The following is a 16,808-nucleotide window of genomic DNA, read 5'->3' on the forward strand; positions in this document are numbered from 1 at the left end:
TGGAACGGAGAAAGACGCTACAGCGACACCAGGTGAACACTTGTTGACGTCACACTAGCGTCCCTGCACCCAACGAGGCATCAGTCAGACGTCACTGCAAACGTCGTGCGAGCGTCACCTAGCCCGTATAAACCGCTCAGGTCAGTGATGGGGCCCTAACATGGCTTACCCGCTCTCTGTCCTCATGCAGTTTTTCCAGTGGTGCAATACTTTCTTTGCGGCGGGAATACTGCCCCTTTTGATCACGAGCGACGCCTCAGTGGTGACGCTCCCCTATGGATCCTTCCAGGGGTCGACATCAGGACATGTCACATCCTTTTTGGGAATGCCGTATGCCCAGCCACCGTGAGTCTGACCAACATCTTGACCACTTCATACCTGCTTGTTTCTGCTTGTTTCAACAAAGACTAGGGAACCTTCGCTTTGCACCTCCCCAGGCGCCAAATATATTCGACGGCGTGCGCCCTGCAACATCCTATGGAGCAGCTTGTCTCGCGCAGCATGTTGCTCCTCCGCCGATAAACACGTCAGCCTCAGCCGTATCAACCTCAGCTTCTATTGTTCATGTATCAGAGGATTGTGAGATGCCCGCTATACAGGCTGTACATACGCTGATGTCAATGTGGCTAGGTCTCTTTGTGAACGTCGTGACGCCTGCGACCGTGAACACTTCTGAAAAGCTGCCCGTGCTATTTGTAGGTCGGTCTAACGGTCCCTGGAAATACAGGGCTAAATTCATACTCACAGTGGATCTACGGAGGTAATATCAACTATCACTGAAGTGTGCTCTCGTTCCTGACCGTTTCTAAGGCTCCTTCGTGGAAGGCGCTTCAGGAGGCAACCCAGGCAATATTATTGTCGCACGCTCTATCACCCTGGGCGAACCGATCATCTTTGTCTCGTTCAACTATCGCCTCAATGGTGCGGAAAATTGAATCTCGCTTCCGACACGCAATGTCTCATGTTCAGCAGCATTCGGTTTTCTGGCAGGCGAGGAAGTCGAAAAGGCTAGGCTGACCAACATAGGCCTGAGAGATCGTGAGTACTTCTGATTGCGTGCTCGGATTAGGCGGAGAGTCTCTGATATCTCATATAGAGAGATTCGCAATGGAATGGGTGCAGCAATACATCTCCTCATTTGGAGGAGATCCCGATAAAGTCACGATGTGAGCCGCCTCTGCTTGTCTACGCCCCGGCAACTTGACTAGCGTAACGCTACAGCTGGGGGGAGAGTGCCGGATCGTTCTCTGTCGGCCTCCAAATGCTCATCAACAACGGCGACGCACAAGGCCTCTTCCGCGCCGCGGTGATGGTCAGTAATCGTTTCTTGATAGCGCGCATATGTCTGTCAAGTCCCCTGAATGCACACGTTTTTCAGGAGTCCGGATCTGCGTATGCCCTGCGCAATGTTTCCGAAGGGCAAGTGTACTATGACTTTCTGGTGGACCACACCGGCTGCTCAGGACAAGCCGATACTTTGGCATGCCTGCGTGAGGCTCCTGCAGAGCAAATCATTGCAGCGGTCAACAAGACGCCGACCATGTTCAGCTACACGGCCCATAATCTACCCTGGGCACCTCGGGTTGATGGAGACCTTTTCGTTCGCAACCCGCAGCAATCGCTCCTGATGGGTCTGCACGCAAAGGTCTGTTTTGCCTCTGCACCATTTTATTCACGCCCTCATGTAAGCGACGTCCTGTACATAGGTGCCTATCATCTCTGGTGACTGCGAGGATGAAGGGACGCTCTTCTCTTTGGGGAACTTAAACATAACGTCAGTGGATCGTACGATAGATGAATTGTAACTGACCGACATCATCATAGAACGGACGAAGAGTTTCTACAGTATATCGGATCTAAGTATGCGTAGTGCGCTGATCGATCAAGATGCATCTGCTTACGAATGGGGGTTTCAGCTATATACCTGTTGCGACCCCTGCAGAAATTGCAGCAGTCGGGTCAGCATACCCGGATGATCCTAGCTTAGTCAGTCAAGAGCCCAGACCGCAAGGAGTCTTCACTTACAATCACACTCCAGGGATCTCCATTCGACACTGGGAATGACTATACCTTGTCGTGAGCAAATGCATTGCAACATCCCTTTCTTCCCCTCACCAATGCACCGCATCGCAGCCCTCAATACAAGCGCATTGCCGCGTTCACCGGGGATTGGCAGTTCCAAGCGCCCCGCAGGCTCACACTTAGCGTGATCTCAAAAACACATGATGCATGGGCATACCGTACGCCGCCCGAACGCAGGGATCGCGACCTGTTCTCACCAAAGCACCTTTCCCTTTCCCAGTGTTCCGGCGCCCAAAGGCAACGCCGCAGAAGTACCTCGGCGTCGCCCACGCGTCCGACCTGTCCGAGTTCTTCGCGCACGTCGATTATATCGGCATGGACGCCCTCGGTGCGTTCCCCCGCCGCCCCTTATTCTTATTCCTTGCCGCGCGCTCACCCGGGTGCGTGCGATCCCTCTTCCAGTCAACTTCGTCACACAATTGAACCCCAACGCGCCCCCGGGGCTCCCCGCGAACGTCAGCCACCTCTCTGGCGTCCAGTGGCCCCGGTGGCGCGCGCACAATGCGACGGCGTCCCTGCTCACGTTCCAGGACCCGGTTCCTGATTTCGACTTCACGCCAGACACGTTTCGTGCGGCGCCGATGGCCCTGCTCACTAATCTTTCTTTGAAGTTGTAGAGAGCGCCTGGGCCGCAGCGTCTGGGCTCTTCCGTAAAGGACGTGTACCCTCTCGTATAACAGAGCAACGGAGACATGCGTGGAGCCGACACATGCACATACGTGTGATTGTCGTGATGGCGTTGTGTGCAGTTGGCTGGGCAGATGGTGGGTGGTTCATGAGTGATTACTCCCATCTAAGAAGCTCTGTTTGCTTGTTTGAGCAACGCGCCCGACAGCATGCTAAACGATATAGCGAACAGAGTATCTAGCAAGACTCAGGCTTATCGGTCATGCTGAGGGAATTACGCCAAAATCATACACACTGGTCCCCTTTATGAACAGGGGTCCAACCATACATACTATGTCGTTTCCGACGACACATTTATGCCTCACCAATCTGCTCGGGATATTCCACACACGGAGCACCACACTGTCACAATGATCGAAATGTCCGCGATACGTTACTTTACTGCCGTGATAGCGCTCGCAGCAGGTTAGAGTCATATGCATCCCTCCTTCCGCAACGTCTCTCCGAGACTACTTTAGAGCAACGGGTGTCAGACCGGCGAAGCGAATAAATAGCTTCACGCCCTAGAGCCCATAACATGCATACTCGTCTGCCAATACCTTATCCAAATGGAATGCAGCATTGATAACGTCATAGGATCATGCTGTCCATTCACAGGCTTACTATACCGCATGGAATTTCATATATACTTCGTATGTCACCTCCTGGTTTTCTCATCTGAGCCCGTTTCCTGGGGACGTCCTGCAGGCGGCCAAGCCCCGGCGCCCCGTGGGTATACAAACTCAAGGGCATTCCTGCAAGCCACTAATCTCGACGCCTAAGCACAACGTCGCATGGACTCCTGAAGCTGAAAAATGTCCTGGAAGACAACGGCGGTTTAGTATGAAGAAACGCTGTTCGGGGATCCCCGAAACCGAGGGCTCGATCATGCGTGTGTGATTCGCGGAGTTGGATTCTATCCGACTCTTGCCTTTTAGGAGCGAAGTATGCGGCCAGGCGGCGTATGCTTTGCGTAAAAGGCGTGGCCTAACATTTTCTCGCGAAGCCATTCGTTCGACAAGGAGCTCAGGGCCCATGTGAATATCGCATGCATTGACCATGCGTCTACTTCGACTGGTGAGGTCGGACGTTGCGAGGATGCCACACGTAATGATAAATGAAGTCTGACCGCGAGGACACAACGCCAGTTGCCGCCGCAGCGCGAAGCTACTGGACTGCTCGAGCAAACAACTGTAGCCATATCGAGCAGGATGACTTCCTAATACGGAAGTCCTCTTCGCTCAGCTCTCCAGACGTTGCCATCACCTTCTGATGACGTCACGCGTTCTGGACGCCACCGACGGTGCAGCGCCCTCTGCTGTCCTTGGTATGTGGATATGGATATAAAAAGCGACCACTCCGGCCCGCCGACGAACGTTCTCTTCTTCTTTCTTCCACGTTCTCCCCCAATCCTTGTAGTGCCCCCATGCGCCGCTAGTCGCGCTGAGCAGCAGCGGACATGAACCGATTCCATACAGGCAGCCTACGACATCATAGCCACCATCTGCCATGCTCAGCTGGACATTCAAAATTCGTGCAGCGATCAGGAGTCATAAATCCAATCACACAAGATATGGCATTCAAGAGGCTGGCAGCGCACTCAGGCTGTAGCAAGCTCTGCTCCCCGTATGTGCTGTATACCGGCGGAGAGTATAACGATGAAAACGTGTCGACAGGATACAGTCATTGTCAGTCTCACGTATTATCAGTCACAACCTGTAACTCGGTTATTGACGCGCATATAGCCATCGGCCCCGAGCCTGTTATGGAAGTAGGGACGCTGGCTGGGATCGTAGACCAACTGACGATACAACCCCTGCATATGACACGAATTTTCCGTGCTGCTACTACGGTCAGCACGCTGTCTCTCGTCAGTTGTCCTCAGCCTATATGCGGCACAAAGAGCTGACCAGCCCACTGTTCTTGCAGACGGAAAAAGAGGTTTCCGTCGTGGATGAAGAGCTGACTGTTGGGGATGTCATGTTTGCTTTGAAGGTGATACCTTCAAACCAGGTCAGTCTCACGTCAACGCGCAGATAGTCATCGAAATCTGCCTTTCCTCTCTGGAAACGACGAGTGCGTCAAGAATCCTTCTCAGACAGATGTGCTCAGTACGAGGCACATGTGCCGTTGACGTTGGAGCGAAACGAAGGACAGATGCCTCGGCGATACATAGTGCGTGACTGCAAGTCCATCTGATAGCGGACTGCGACATACTAAACTCACCAATGCTACCGCAGACTGCGGTTGTTTTACAACTGCACGGGTCTTCTGAATACTTCTCCGTCTAGTTCCAGCCATATCGATAATGGCGCCGAAAGGTAAACCTCGCGCTTCGTTCCCACCTTCAGACACCGACGGCCGCGTTCTCTCATTCAGTTTGTCCGTGTTATCCGCGCACGAAACGCGCTCTTCTGTGCAGGTCGCACGGTGATCGCCTCGCCGGGAAAGTCGAACGCAATGGAAATGCGTCGACGCATTCAACCCCGAGGAGACGACGAGTGCGCCGGCCTCCCGCGTATTCAAGTGTTTCATTGTTATTGTTTATCTGGAGTTTACGATCGGATAGAAAGGCGCTCCGCAAAGCATCCGATTGGGTTTATTTCCTCGCGCACTACGACCGGTCACAAGGTCAGTTACGTTGACAGATTGACAAGTCGTCAATCCACTTACAACTGTGTGAGAAGCAAGTCGCCGCTGCGCGCAAGGCTGTGCGGTGAGTTCGTGCATTCACTTGCAAAGAGATCCCCGTCAGCACATGACATCTGTCAGTGCAGATGCATATTCCCATGACCTTCAGTTGCGTCATTCCAAATAGACAACAGCGATGGGGCGGTCAAGCTCGTCGGCGCTGATTTACACGGACGGCGGCGCGGTCGTGCCTACGATGGCAGCCAGTCATAACGCGCGTCAATCTCATATTGCTTCGCAGTATGCGATAAGTGTGAATCGCGTTCTTGGCATCCGTGCCGCTCCAAGCCTGCAAGCGGTACCGTGCCCCATTTCTGCAGTGGCAGCCCAGCGACCGTCCTATGAGCTCCACAACTATCCCGCTAATGTTAAACGTCTCACCGTGTACGACAGTAGCCCATTCCCATGGTACCAGGGCTTCCCGAACGAGTCCACTCGGATCACGGAGGCGTCTTGAAGGAAGGGCAAGGTGTTTTTGCGGCCACACTGGCTCCGTTCACATGACTGCTGGGTGGCGCGGCTGCAAAGCTAACGCCCACGATGGGCAGCGCAAGAGCGACGCTCGACACAAGGATAACAGGGTGATTGACCTCGGACACTCTACCTTGACGCAATTGGGGTAGCGAGGATTGATTTGCTGGGACCTGTCAGAATCAAGATATCTGCAACATATAGCGTGTCTTCTGCGTCATAATTCCGGGTCCGTGGCTGCTGCTCACCATAGACGAGCGAGCAGGCTACAACACCTGCTTGATTGTCTTCCGTCCTGCGCACTGTAGAATGAACGGCTCAATGCATATTCAGAATCTAATAGCAAGGCACACGCATTGCCCGCTTTCGCAAATCGATAGCGGGCCGACTAAACCACGTCGGCTGGCACAGCTCTCACGTTGCTCGATCAAGTCGACAATTGCTGTACGCGAGAGGAAGCGTTGTGGTTGTCATGGTTCAACTTCACCGTCGGGATGATGTAAAGGTTTTTCCTTTCTGCCGGATGTCACCGCCATGTAGGAGCTCGCGGAAGAGAGCGGCGGCTCGATGACCCGGCGCCGAACATGACGGCATTCAGCGCTATTGTTATAGCGGTGCCTGAGGTCCTCAAATTGCAGACAAGAATTCCGCATAACCCCATAACAGGCAGAACTGACTAATTTAACGTACCTTATACGAGTAGCCCCTCATCCCCAGGTGGGTTCGTTCCTCGCGCCCTCATCGTTGCAATCGGTCCCGAAACACGTTTCTCCAGGTTGTCAAGCAATTTTCACCGCACACTGACTGCCGGGGCAAGGACAAGCGAGGAGAATTCGGTGGAGAGTAAGTATAGCGCGTGCCGGGCAGGCGCTGATTCAGAATTGGCGACTGTGATATTAGCCTTGTCCCTTCTTTCCTTCCCCCTCGACATCCTCTCTGTCGACGGCGAAGATGCCGCCCATCGTCGACTATCGCGGGCACATATCCCACCCGTTCCTTCAGCATCTCGTCGCTCTCCTCTCCGTCTATGAGCTCGGCCCCCTTTCCTCGCCCATTCCCAAGTATGACGGGCCTGCCGACTGGCAGACCGATAGCATTTTGCGCTCGCTCGGCGCCATGGCACGCCGCATGTACACTGCTGAAGAGGCACTAGCATCCATCAGAGCATCTGAAGCATGCGGCCCAGAGTCCAAGAAGCGCCGCAGCGTCGGCAGCCCGTCCATGTGCTCGTCGAGCTCGTCCAGTTCGCGCAGCGACAACGGCGACGTCCCCACCTCGATCAGCCAGACCGCCACTAACGCATCCCCCTTCTTCACCACGCCCACGAGCTCCGTCGAGAGCATCCCGAGCACGATGGTCAGCTCAGGCAGCAACTCGAAGGACGTCGAGATGTACGACGGCGATGGCGAGCCCACGCCCTCTGCACCCGTTCCTACATCGGCACGGAATGGTTCCCGGCGCACCCCGTCGCCGATGACGATCTCGCTCGAGGGCGTCGTGAACCCGCTGGATCTCCAGAAGGCATACCGCAGCAACAGCAACGGACCGGCCTCCGCCCCACCCTCGTCGCACGCCGACCACATCGCCTGCCCGAGCTGCGGCAAGGTCATCACGGACAGTGCAACTATCTCGAAGGTCACCGCGTTCACGGGCGAGCCAATCAGCTCCCCGCTCGTTGTTCCTCCTGGTCCCCTCGCTGCCGCTGCGTTTGAGAGCGGCATGAGCGCAGTCGAGGAGCTCAAATTGTTAAAGGCACAGGTACAGGACGTCGCGCGCGTGTGTAATGCGGTCGCTCGCGGCGATTTGTCGCAGAAGATTACGGTCCCCGTTCAGGGTGTGGTCATGGTTCAGCTCAAGGAGGTCATCAATGCTATGGTGGACAAATTGGGTCAATTCGCTAAGGAGGTCACTCGTGTCAGTCAGGAAGTCGGAACGGAAGGGTGAGTGCCGTTACGTCTTATCGCGACATGTTGCTCACTGGAGTCTATCAGTAAACTCGGTGGTCAGGCTTTAGTCTTAGACGTTGAAGGCACATGGCGTGAGCTCACGGGCGTGGTCAACAAACTTGCGGCAAACTTGACGAACCAGGTGCGGTCTATTGCAAAGGTCACGAAGGCTGTCGCGCTCGGCGACTTGTCAAAACAAATCGAGGTCGACGCACGCGGTGAAATACTGGAATTGAAAAATACGGTCAACGGCATGGTGGTTAGGCTACGGACGCTTGCTGCCGAGGTTACTAGGGTCACATTGGAAGTCGGTTCGAAGGGTAAATTGGGTGGTCAGGTGCATGTGCCGGACGTGGAGGGCGTATGGTTAGAGTTGACGCGGAATGTGAGTATCACTGCCGATCTCCTCGATCACCGTTGACCCCGTCTTAGGTCAATCGAATGTGTTCTAGTTTGACAGATCAAGTGCGGTCGATCGCTAAGGTCACGACGGCTGTCGCAAAGGGAGACTTGACGCAGAAGATCGAAATTGAGGTCGAGGGTGAGATGTTGACGTTGAAGCGAACGGTGAATTCCATGGTGGACCAGTTGAGCGCGTTCGCCAGCGAAGTCACACGAGTCGCCTTGGAGGTCGGCACGCAGGGTATACTCGGTGGTCAGGCAAAGGTCGAGGGGGTGCAAGGGACGTGGGCGGACTTGACGCGCAACGTCAACGTGAGTTGTATCGTGGCTCATCTGATTATACCAGACGGTCTGACGATGGCATCGCAGAAAATGGCCACGAATTTGACGGACCAAGTGCGCTCGATCTCAGAGGTCACGAAGGCCGTCGCCAACGGTGACCTCAGCCGGACTGTCAACGTCGATGTGCAGGGTGAGATGCTTGAACTCAAGACCACTGTGAACCAGATGGTGGCCCGTTTGTCGACATTGGCGAACGAGGTGACGAGAGTGTCTTTGGAGGTCGGCACAGAAGGTATCATGGGAGGTCAGGCTTACGTCCCGGATGTCCAGGGCATGTGGAAGGTGAGTAGCCTGCGACCTCCTTTGCTCACAGACAACATTAACAATGACATGACTGTAGGTCTTGTCGGACAACGTCAACCTGATGGCCATGAACTTGACGAACCAGGTGCGCTCGATCGCGGAAGTCACGAAGGCTGTCGCTGGCGGTGACTTGACGAAGCGCATCACGGTGGACGTCCGTGGAGAGATGCTTGACTTGAAGAAGACGGTGAACGGCATGACGGAGAGTTTGAGCGTCTTCGCAGACGAAGTCACAAGAGTCGCGAAGGAGGTCGGCACGGAGGGTAAGTTGGGTGGCCAGGCCCGCGTTACGGGCGTTGGTGGTACCTGGAAGGTACGTCACAGTGTGTTCCGGAGATCCCTGGTTTGAGTCTGATGGCCTGATGTTCTAGGACCTGACGGATAATGTCAACGTCATGGCCGCCAATGTAAGCGTCCATGTCATGTCGATTGATGAAAAGGCCTAACTCTAGGTCGTAGTTGACATTACAAGTGCGGACCATCGCAGTAGCAACGGTGAGTCTCTCGTGATACGCGCATCATGGCCCATTACTTATCACTGTATGTAGCGCGCTGTCGCTCGAGGTGATTTGACGAGGAAGGTCATTGGTGTATCTGTGTCCGGAGAGATGCTGGACTTAGTCAACACCATCAACTCTATGATTGACCAATTGGCCATTTTCGCCGCGGAAGTCAAGAAAGTCGCCAGAGAAGTCGGAACCGAGGGCAAACTTGGTGGTCAAGCTGAGGTCGGTAACGTCGAGGGTATCTGGCAGGACATCACGTCAGTTTCTCCGTTATGACCTATTTCTGACTTGGCTAACCATTGATGTCTTGTCTCTAGAATGTCTGTGAACACGATGGCTAGCAACTTGACAACGCAAGTGCGAGGTTTTGCCCAGATCTCCGCAGCGGCTATGGATGGCGACTTCAGCCGGTTCATCACGGTTGAGGCAAGCGGTGAAATGGACTCCTTGAAGACCCAAATCAACCAGATGGTGTTCAACTTGCGGGACAGTATTCAGAAGAACACAGCTGCTAGGGAGGCTGCTGAGTTGGCCAATAGGAGTAAGTCCGAGTTCTTGGCGAACATGTCGCATGAGATCAGGTGTGTGCCTCAATTACAAGCAGTCGGTGATCGATGGGTGCTGATTACTATCGTGTAGGACGCCGATGAATGGTATTATCGGTATGACCGAGTTGACACTGGATAGCGACTTGAACCGGTCCCAGCGCGAGAGCTTGCTCTTAGTGCACAGTTTGGCCCGTTCGTTATTACTGATTATCGACGACATCTTGGATATCTCTAAGAGTAGGTCGCTCTCTGTCAGGGAACCACAATCGTGCTAACAGTGCCATGTAGTTGAGGCCGGTCGCATGACAATGGAACAGGTCTCGTATTCGCTGCGCCAGAGCGTGTTCGGCGTCTTGAAAACCTTGGTCGTTCGAGCCTCTCAAAACCAGCTTGACTTGACATATGACGTGGACCCTGAGATTCCGGACCAACTCATTGGTGACTCCCTCCGTCTTCGCCAGGTCATCACGAACCTTGTTGGAAATGCCATCAAGTTCACGCCGTCTAAGGTTTCACGGAAGGGACACGTCGCACTGAGCTGTCGCCTCCTCGCTCTTGACGACCTGAGCGTCACACTAGAGTTCTGCGTGTCGGATACGGGCATCGGTATCGCAAAGGACAAGTTGACAATGATCTTCGACACGTTCTGTCAAGCGGACGGCTCTACGACGAGAGTAAGTTCCGGATTCACTTTCTGCGGCTGCCGTCCGGGAAAGGCGTGCTGATCCGAATTTGTTCTGCAGGAGTACGGTGGTACTGGTCTCGGTTTATCGATCTCGAAGCGGCTCGTGACCCTCATGCAGGGCAACATGTGGGTCGAGTCGGAAGTGAGCAACGGCTCCAAATTCTTCTTCACTATCAGCTCGCAAATTAGCCCAATGTCGATGGAGGCGACGCTCAGCAAGATGCAGCCATTCCAGAAACGCAACATCTTGTTCGTCGACACCCTCTACGACCGCACGGGCGTCGTCCAGAGGATCATGGACCTCGGTTTACGCCCATACGTCGTCCACGAAGTCTGCGAAGTCGCAGATAAGGCGACTTGCCCTCATATCGATACTATTGTCGTCGACTCGCTCGGTGTGGTATGTCCTAATCTGTGTATACACTATAGGATTCTCGCTTACTTGACATTCATAGACTGAGGGCTTACGCGAGTATGAGCATTTGCGGTACATTCCCATTGTGCTCTTGACACCGGTATGTCATCGTCGCATGACCTTGAGGATTTCACTCATAGTCATGCCCGTCTCAGCAATCCACACCGCGTCTGAACTGTGAATCGTTTCACGCGTTCCTCCGATCTCCATTCTAATGCTCTTCCAGTGAAATGGTGTCTCGACAACAGTATTTCCTCCCAAGTCACGACACCGGTGACTGCACAAGACCTCGCGTCAGCATTAATCTCGGCGTTGGAGTCGAACACGGTGACGCCAGTCGTCGCAGAGAACGATGTGCCCTACGATATTCTCATCGCTGAGGACAACCTGGTCAACCAGAAGTTAGCTGTCAAGATTCTAGAGAAGTACGGCCACCAGGTAGAAATTGCGGAGAACGGTTCATTAGCCGTGGATGCGTTCAAGGCACGTATCCAGAGGAACAGGCCCTTCGACATCATTCTCGTAAGTTCATCCCTCGCGACTCAGGTGTGCTTCATTCAGTTGGTCACGAATATCTAGATGGATGTGTCCATGCCCTTCATGGGCGGTATGGAGGCCACAGAGCTCATTCGTGCGTATGAGACATCACACGGGTTGGATCCGGTCCCTATTATCGCATTAACTGCACACGCCAGTACGTATGATCCTTGCGCAATGCTTGCTCGCGCTGACGTTCTTGTGTATAGTGATTGGTGACAGGGAACGCTGTCTGCAAGCAGGAATGGACGACCACATCACGAGTGCGTGTTTTTCTAATTCTGTTTGTCTCGATATTGAATTGCGATGGTCCGTAGAGCCTCTAAGGCGAAGTGACCTGATCAACGCTATCAATAAGCTTGCAGGAGAGCGCAAGGCACATATGGCACGGAGTCGAGTACAACATCGCTCGTCGGTACCAGTGTCGACCCTGCTCCGCGACTGGCGATGATCTAGATACCGCTTCTTCTCTGCATTCTTGTATCCCTGCATGGCTTCTTCTCTGCTTGCATCATGGCTCCGGTTATATCCCACTGTACAAGTATTCGCAACGTATGTTAGCAGGCGCTATATGTCTCTCATTAGCTGTGTAATCACTGTATTTTTCTTGCTGATTATTACATTTATTTCCGTACGACTCCTTTGTGGCCTGGGGCCTAGTGTTGATACTCCTTACGATGATATGGGCAATACAAAACACGAGAATTCTGGAACTTGTTTCAACATCCTCCAATGCCACAACATTATTTGCCACTGGCGAAAACATAATCTGAGCGTGCACCACACCTTGGTGGGTGATATACTGCTGTCTCCGTCCGCAAGTCGCACGTAGAGCGCCATCTGGACCGGGTGTTCTTAGACCTTGAGAATACACACTATGCACGTACCACCATTCGTCAATCTCGGGTCCCTTTGCATACTTCTCTCTATTCTAAGCTGGACTGGTATTACCTGTGCCCAAGTCAATAGCCAAGATATACCTGCTCGGCAGTTCTTCGAAAGACATGGCGGCAGTACTTCAGGGCATACCAACAACTGGGCGGTCTTAGTGTGCGCGTCGCGGTATTGGTTCAACTACCGGGTGCGTCCTCCGTCAGATGCTACCTGACTCGGTGTGACGAACGGGGATCGCAGCATATGGCAAATGCGCTGGGAATGTACGTGAGTGCGCGTCGGCGGTGAGACGGTAGGCATTGATTGCACGGCGCCGCAGGTATCGCACCGTCAAGCGGCTGGGCATTCCCGACTCGAACATCATCCTGATGCTTGCGGACGATGTGGCATGCAATCCGCGAAACAAGGTGCCGGGGTGTGTGTACGCAGACCAAGCCCGCTCGCTTGACCTGTACGGGGACAACATCGAGGTGGACTACCGTGGGTATGAGGTAACGGTGGAGAACTTCCTCAGAGTCTTGACCGGTAAGCCCTCATGACTTAATGCCGCATTGAGTGCCTATATGGGCCAGAACAGGACGCATGGACCCGTCCGTCCCTCGCTCAAAGCGACTGCTCACGGACGACCGGTCGAACATCTTTGTCTATATGACCGGCCATGGAGGCAACGAGTTCCTGAAGTTCCAGGACAACGAGGAGATCAGTGCGTTCGACATCGCAGATGCATTCGAGCAGATGTGGCAGAAGAAACGGTATGTTATTGCTTCTCCATGAAGCAGGCGCATATCACCTACCTCATTGCAGCTATAACGAGATCTTCTTCATGATCGACACCTGTCAGGCGAACACTATGTACTCGAAGTTCTACTCTCCAAACATCCTCGCGACAGGGTCCTCGGATATTCATGAGAACTCCTATTCGGCAAGCAGACACATACTTCGAACGTCGTTTCTGCGTGCTCACGGCTAATTGCAGCACGAAAACGATTACGATATTGGTGTCGCCGTTATCGACAAGTTCACCCACTACATCCTTCAGTTCATGGAGGGGATTAACAAGACCAGCCAAGCGTCCATGCAGGATCTCGTTAGTTATGATTCATCGCGCCCAGGGGGTTGGTATTGTTGCTGACTGGGGTTTGCACAGTTCAACATCTACGACTACAAGAAATTCGACTCAAACGCTGGCGTCCGATCCGACCTCTTTGGCCGGCCGCTCACCCACGCACTTGTCACCGACTTTTTCGGGGGTGTCGCACAAGCTGAAGTCCTCAAGTCGTCGCTACCCGAAGTTCGCGCCGAAGCTGACTTCGAATCCTGGGATACTTCCCCGTCGTCTGCGACCCATACCGACGACTACATTGTTCCACTTGTCCTCCCAGACATCACAGACACGGGCAATTCCTCCACAGAACCAGTGCCGGATAATAACGAGTCTCTCTTCCCTGAGCCCCACCTGATGGATCTCTTCGTATCGGCGCGGGCAGCACCAGGATCTCTGCGGGGAGCGATGGCAGGCACAGCGAGATCGTGGGCGTCCACTCTGATAGTGCTTGCCCTAGTGGCTTGGGTATGTGCTAAGCGATGAGGACCGCACAGGATTTCCTGGCCGTCTGTAAATTATTACAACAGGTTTGGCGTACGCTTGAACTTGAACGATGTATGACTGGGTAACAGTCCACATTGGCACTGAACCGACTAGAGGGCAGTAGATGGTGCAGCGATGGATCTTCCCAATCACTTTCCAGCACGATGATATTTATTTATATCAGAAGTCGGGCTGTTGTTGCTCGCTGGCCCGGTAACTCCAATGCGACCGTCTCGTGCGTAGTCCGACATCCACACAGACCATCGACCTGTCACGGGCAAAGCCTGGTCTCAAATTATGCCTTTACAAAATTACGCGGTGTGTGAGATTCAACTGTTCTTGATCATCAACGATCGAGATAGTAGCAGTGCACTTAGCGATGGCTGTGTGTTCCGGCCCCATCGAAATGATAAGATACGTCACAACGCAGTATAAAACCCTGGGAGACGCATGGCATCACTTCAGCCCTCAGCTCACTCACGACCCACAAGCATCGGTACTGGCTAGTAAGTAAACACATTCGCTCCCAAGTAGCAAAGCGGCTGCTTACGAGTATCCTTAGCTGCGCTTGAACACTTTTACGATTCTATAGCTTTTCTAATACACATTTCTCTCATACGCTCATTCTCTTTGCACCTTCGATATGCGTGCAACCACTGCTCTCATTGCTGCGGTCGCAACTGCAACATTCTTCATCTCAGTTTCTGCAGAGCCGGAGCCGTATGTTTCCTGAGCTCAGCTAAGAATTTGAATCGTTGTACTGACTGCGGCTCAATAGGTTCGTGATATTTGAGACGGTTCCAGTCCGGTGAGTCCCGCAACTGCGTCATCATATGCCGAGTTCCCCGTCACTGACGTCTCACGCTTGGTAGTCACCAAGCTGCCCTTCGCTCGCATCGGCACTGTGGTGCTCCCACACGAGACGCACCCTGAGCGTAATCTTGATGTCCACCCACTGGATCCCGCGACGGTGCACGGCAGCGAGCAAGGCTTCCTGAATAGCTACTACCACGCCGCGCGGGATGGGATGCTCGAAGCACGCGAGCCGGTACCAGATCCCTGGATGCCCTCAGACTTCCGCGTCGCGATGGACAAGCGGGAGCCGGAACCTGTCGTGCCCGCCTGGGTGCGCATCCGCCCTATGATTGGTACCACTGTCGTGCACGCCGCCCGCGAGCCGAAGCCAGAGCCCGCGCCGTTCAGAGTCATCCCAACCGCGATGCACCGGATGCTGATGAACAGAATCAGGCCGAAGCGGGAGGATCTTTTGGATGACCTTGAGTGAGATATCCTATGCTGGACTGCGGGTGATGCGGTGATGGAGGGGAGAGGAGGGCTGAGACTTCCAGAGATCTGTGACGTCTGTAGTGAGTTCATTGAATGGAACGTGGTGATCTGGGGTCTCTACAGGTGCTGCGCAGCGCGGCCAGTGTGAGGAAGTGTCATGTCGGATTCTGTGTCCAGCGCAAATATATAGCGAGAAGTACATGACGAAGTTCCGTTGGCGATGTACGACACCACAAGCCCAGAGCATAGAAGCGTCTCAATCAATGCTTGTGACCAGTCGTCTTGTGCGCAGTCTTCGTCGTCGAGGTCTTCTTGGTCTAATTGTGCGGTAGAAGACAGTGAGGAGCTGCATATCATGTATTCAATACGGCACTGACTCCGCTACTAGAAGACGTCTTCTTCGCTGAAGTGGAAGAGGAAGACTTGGATGCCGTAGGCTTCTTTACCTGCTCAGGCATTCATTCCCAGAATGAGTATGTATGTTCCCCGTCCCCGCTGATGGGGGCACACTCACTGCACTGGAGCTCGTCGTCTTCGTCTGTGACGATGTATGCGGATGCGAGGGTGCATGCGAGGGTGAAGGTGTGTGCGAATGCGATGACGAGGGGCGCGCAGCAATAGTCGTTGTGTGCACGTTATTGACCTTGATGTTCAAGTCAAATTTGACCGGGAACATCATGACGTGCTCAGGTAGCAGAACTGGGCAGCTATGAAGTGGTGGGCGACTTGGGACGCAGAGGGATAGGTGATGAGCGGGCTGAGTACCATACCCGGCTGTCCCTCTCTGCCTTTGTACCTCCCGGCATCGCATTCAGAGTCAGAGTCGCCCGTGCAATGAGAGTGTTGTGATGTGCAAGCGCGATCTTCAAAGGAGAGGCACACATATCAGGAACTCGGTGCCTAGCGATCCTGATGATCACCCGGTCGTCGAGCATAAGAGATCTCAAGACATGCAGCGTGCACAGGGTACGGTGTCCGATTTTAGGCCCGGGTGGCAGTGAGATCTCAACGAAGGTAATATCTCGCACGATTAAGCATTCCTTTGTAATAGTACCTTGGGCACAGTCGTCGGACAGTGTGCGCCGAGTATCAGTAAGGTAAGAAGGCGGCAGGAAGTGGAGGATTGGGTGCCCATACCTGCGAAGGGGGCGAAACGATCAACATTGTGGTCGCGCGCTCCCGGTGTCTCGCGTTGCTATATCGTAGCAACGTTCCTTTTGAGCCTGAAAAGGTTGGTCTGGGTATAGGTGAGCATTTATACTGAGTGATAACGCGCAGGCTTTGACAAGGACTTGACAGTTTTTGGTTGTGCAGACTGACGCCATAATGTGCCAGGTGTATAAAGCGATCTTTCTAACGGCGTGGAAAGGCAGCTAGTTGTATAAGCGTACGATTGGCGGATATAAGGCTTACAAGGGGGGAAGCTCACCTTAACTTAACGCACC

General features: G+C 53.7%; 7 protein-coding genes across 7 annotated transcripts; 6 read left to right on the forward strand and 1 right to left on the reverse strand.

Moving 5' to 3' along the window:
- Positions 1-160: 160 nt before the first annotated feature.
- On the forward strand, positions 161-2,699 carry POSPLADRAFT_1046031 (hypothetical protein; the record flags this gene model as incomplete). The annotated part of the gene is made up of 14 exons (XM_024478927.1): positions 161-345; positions 407-579; positions 631-699; positions 811-921; positions 973-1,038; positions 1,097-1,166; positions 1,222-1,312; positions 1,379-1,645; positions 1,707-1,774; positions 1,917-1,986; positions 2,039-2,076; positions 2,134-2,240; positions 2,303-2,410; positions 2,485-2,699. 14 exons carry the CDS (start codon positions 161-163, stop codon positions 2,697-2,699), a joined length of 1,638 nt encoding a protein of 545 aa, XP_024339361.1.
- A 1,622-nt stretch (positions 2,700-4,321) lies between these two features.
- POSPLADRAFT_1141054 (hypothetical protein) lies at positions 4,322-5,896 on the forward strand (the record flags this gene model as incomplete). Its single annotated transcript, XM_024485253.1, has 6 exons — positions 4,322-4,436; positions 4,508-4,761; positions 4,785-4,824; positions 4,861-4,923; positions 5,171-5,379; positions 5,681-5,896. 6 exons carry the CDS (start codon positions 4,322-4,324, stop codon positions 5,894-5,896), a joined length of 897 nt encoding a protein of 298 aa, XP_024339362.1.
- Positions 5,897-6,861: 965 nt separating this feature from the next.
- On the forward strand, positions 6,862-7,083 carry POSPLADRAFT_1118551 (hypothetical protein; the record flags this gene model as incomplete). Its single annotated transcript, XM_024483495.1, has 1 exon — positions 6,862-7,083. A coding segment is annotated over one exon (222 nt), but the record flags the coding sequence as incomplete, so codon positions are not given.
- A 453-nt stretch (positions 7,084-7,536) lies between these two features.
- On the forward strand, positions 7,537-12,235 carry POSPLADRAFT_1169246 (hypothetical protein). The gene is made up of 18 exons (XM_024488052.1): positions 7,537-7,850; positions 7,902-8,241; positions 8,289-8,570; positions 8,628-8,882; positions 8,941-9,216; positions 9,275-9,310; positions 9,363-9,398; positions 9,452-9,666; positions 9,727-9,990; positions 10,049-10,194; positions 10,246-10,631; positions 10,701-11,042; positions 11,098-11,157; positions 11,213-11,234; positions 11,284-11,579; positions 11,637-11,751; positions 11,804-11,857; positions 11,912-12,235. The coding sequence occupies exons 1-18, from the start codon at positions 7,630-7,632 to the stop codon at positions 12,043-12,045; spliced, it is 3,480 nt and encodes a 1,159-aa protein (XP_024339364.1). The 5' UTR covers positions 7,537-7,629; the 3' UTR covers positions 12,046-12,235.
- POSPLADRAFT_1046034 (hypothetical protein) lies at positions 12,085-14,076 on the forward strand (the record flags this gene model as incomplete). The annotated part of the gene is made up of 8 exons (XM_024478928.1): positions 12,085-12,146; positions 12,531-12,675; positions 12,729-12,751; positions 12,808-13,013; positions 13,066-13,240; positions 13,293-13,410; positions 13,465-13,575; positions 13,636-14,076. The coding sequence occupies 8 exons, from the start codon at positions 12,085-12,087 to the stop codon at positions 14,074-14,076; spliced, it is 1,281 nt and encodes a 426-aa protein (XP_024339365.1).
- A 1,027-nt stretch (positions 14,077-15,103) lies between these two features.
- POSPLADRAFT_1046035 (hypothetical protein) lies at positions 15,104-15,361 on the forward strand (the record flags this gene model as incomplete). The annotated part of the gene is made up of 1 exon (XM_024478929.1): positions 15,104-15,361. One exon carries the CDS (start codon positions 15,104-15,106, stop codon positions 15,359-15,361), a length of 258 nt encoding a protein of 85 aa, XP_024339366.1.
- A 262-nt stretch (positions 15,362-15,623) lies between these two features.
- On the reverse strand, positions 15,624-16,039 carry POSPLADRAFT_1055948 (hypothetical protein; the record flags this gene model as incomplete). The annotated part of the gene is made up of 3 exons (XM_024480710.1): positions 15,624-15,680; positions 15,741-15,809; positions 15,878-16,039. The coding sequence occupies 3 exons, from the start codon at positions 16,037-16,039 to the stop codon at positions 15,624-15,626; spliced, it is 288 nt and encodes a 95-aa protein (XP_024339367.1).
- Between the last annotated feature and the right edge of the window lie 769 nt (positions 16,040-16,808).

Source organism: Postia placenta (genome assembly GCF_002117355.1).
Source record: "Postia placenta MAD-698-R-SB12 unplaced genomic scaffold POSPLAscaffold_6, whole genome shotgun sequence".
Lineage (NCBI taxonomy): Eukaryota > Fungi > Basidiomycota > Agaricomycetes > Polyporales > Adustoporiaceae > Rhodonia > Rhodonia placenta.

Bases quoted from the DNA above. Each gene is read 5' to 3' on its own strand.
- POSPLADRAFT_1169246 (XM_024488052.1), top strand. From the start codon at position 7,630: ATGAGCGCAGTCGAGGAGCTCAAATTGTTAAAGGCACAGGTACAGGAC. The intron at 8,242-8,288 runs GTGAGTATCACT...ACCCCGTCTTAG, and splicing joins GGTTAGAGTTGACGCGGAAT to GTCAATCGAATGTGTTCTAG. The intron at 9,311-9,362 runs GTAAGCGTCCAT...TCTAGGTCGTAG, and splicing joins TCAACGTCATGGCCGCCAAT to TTGACATTACAAGTGCGGAC.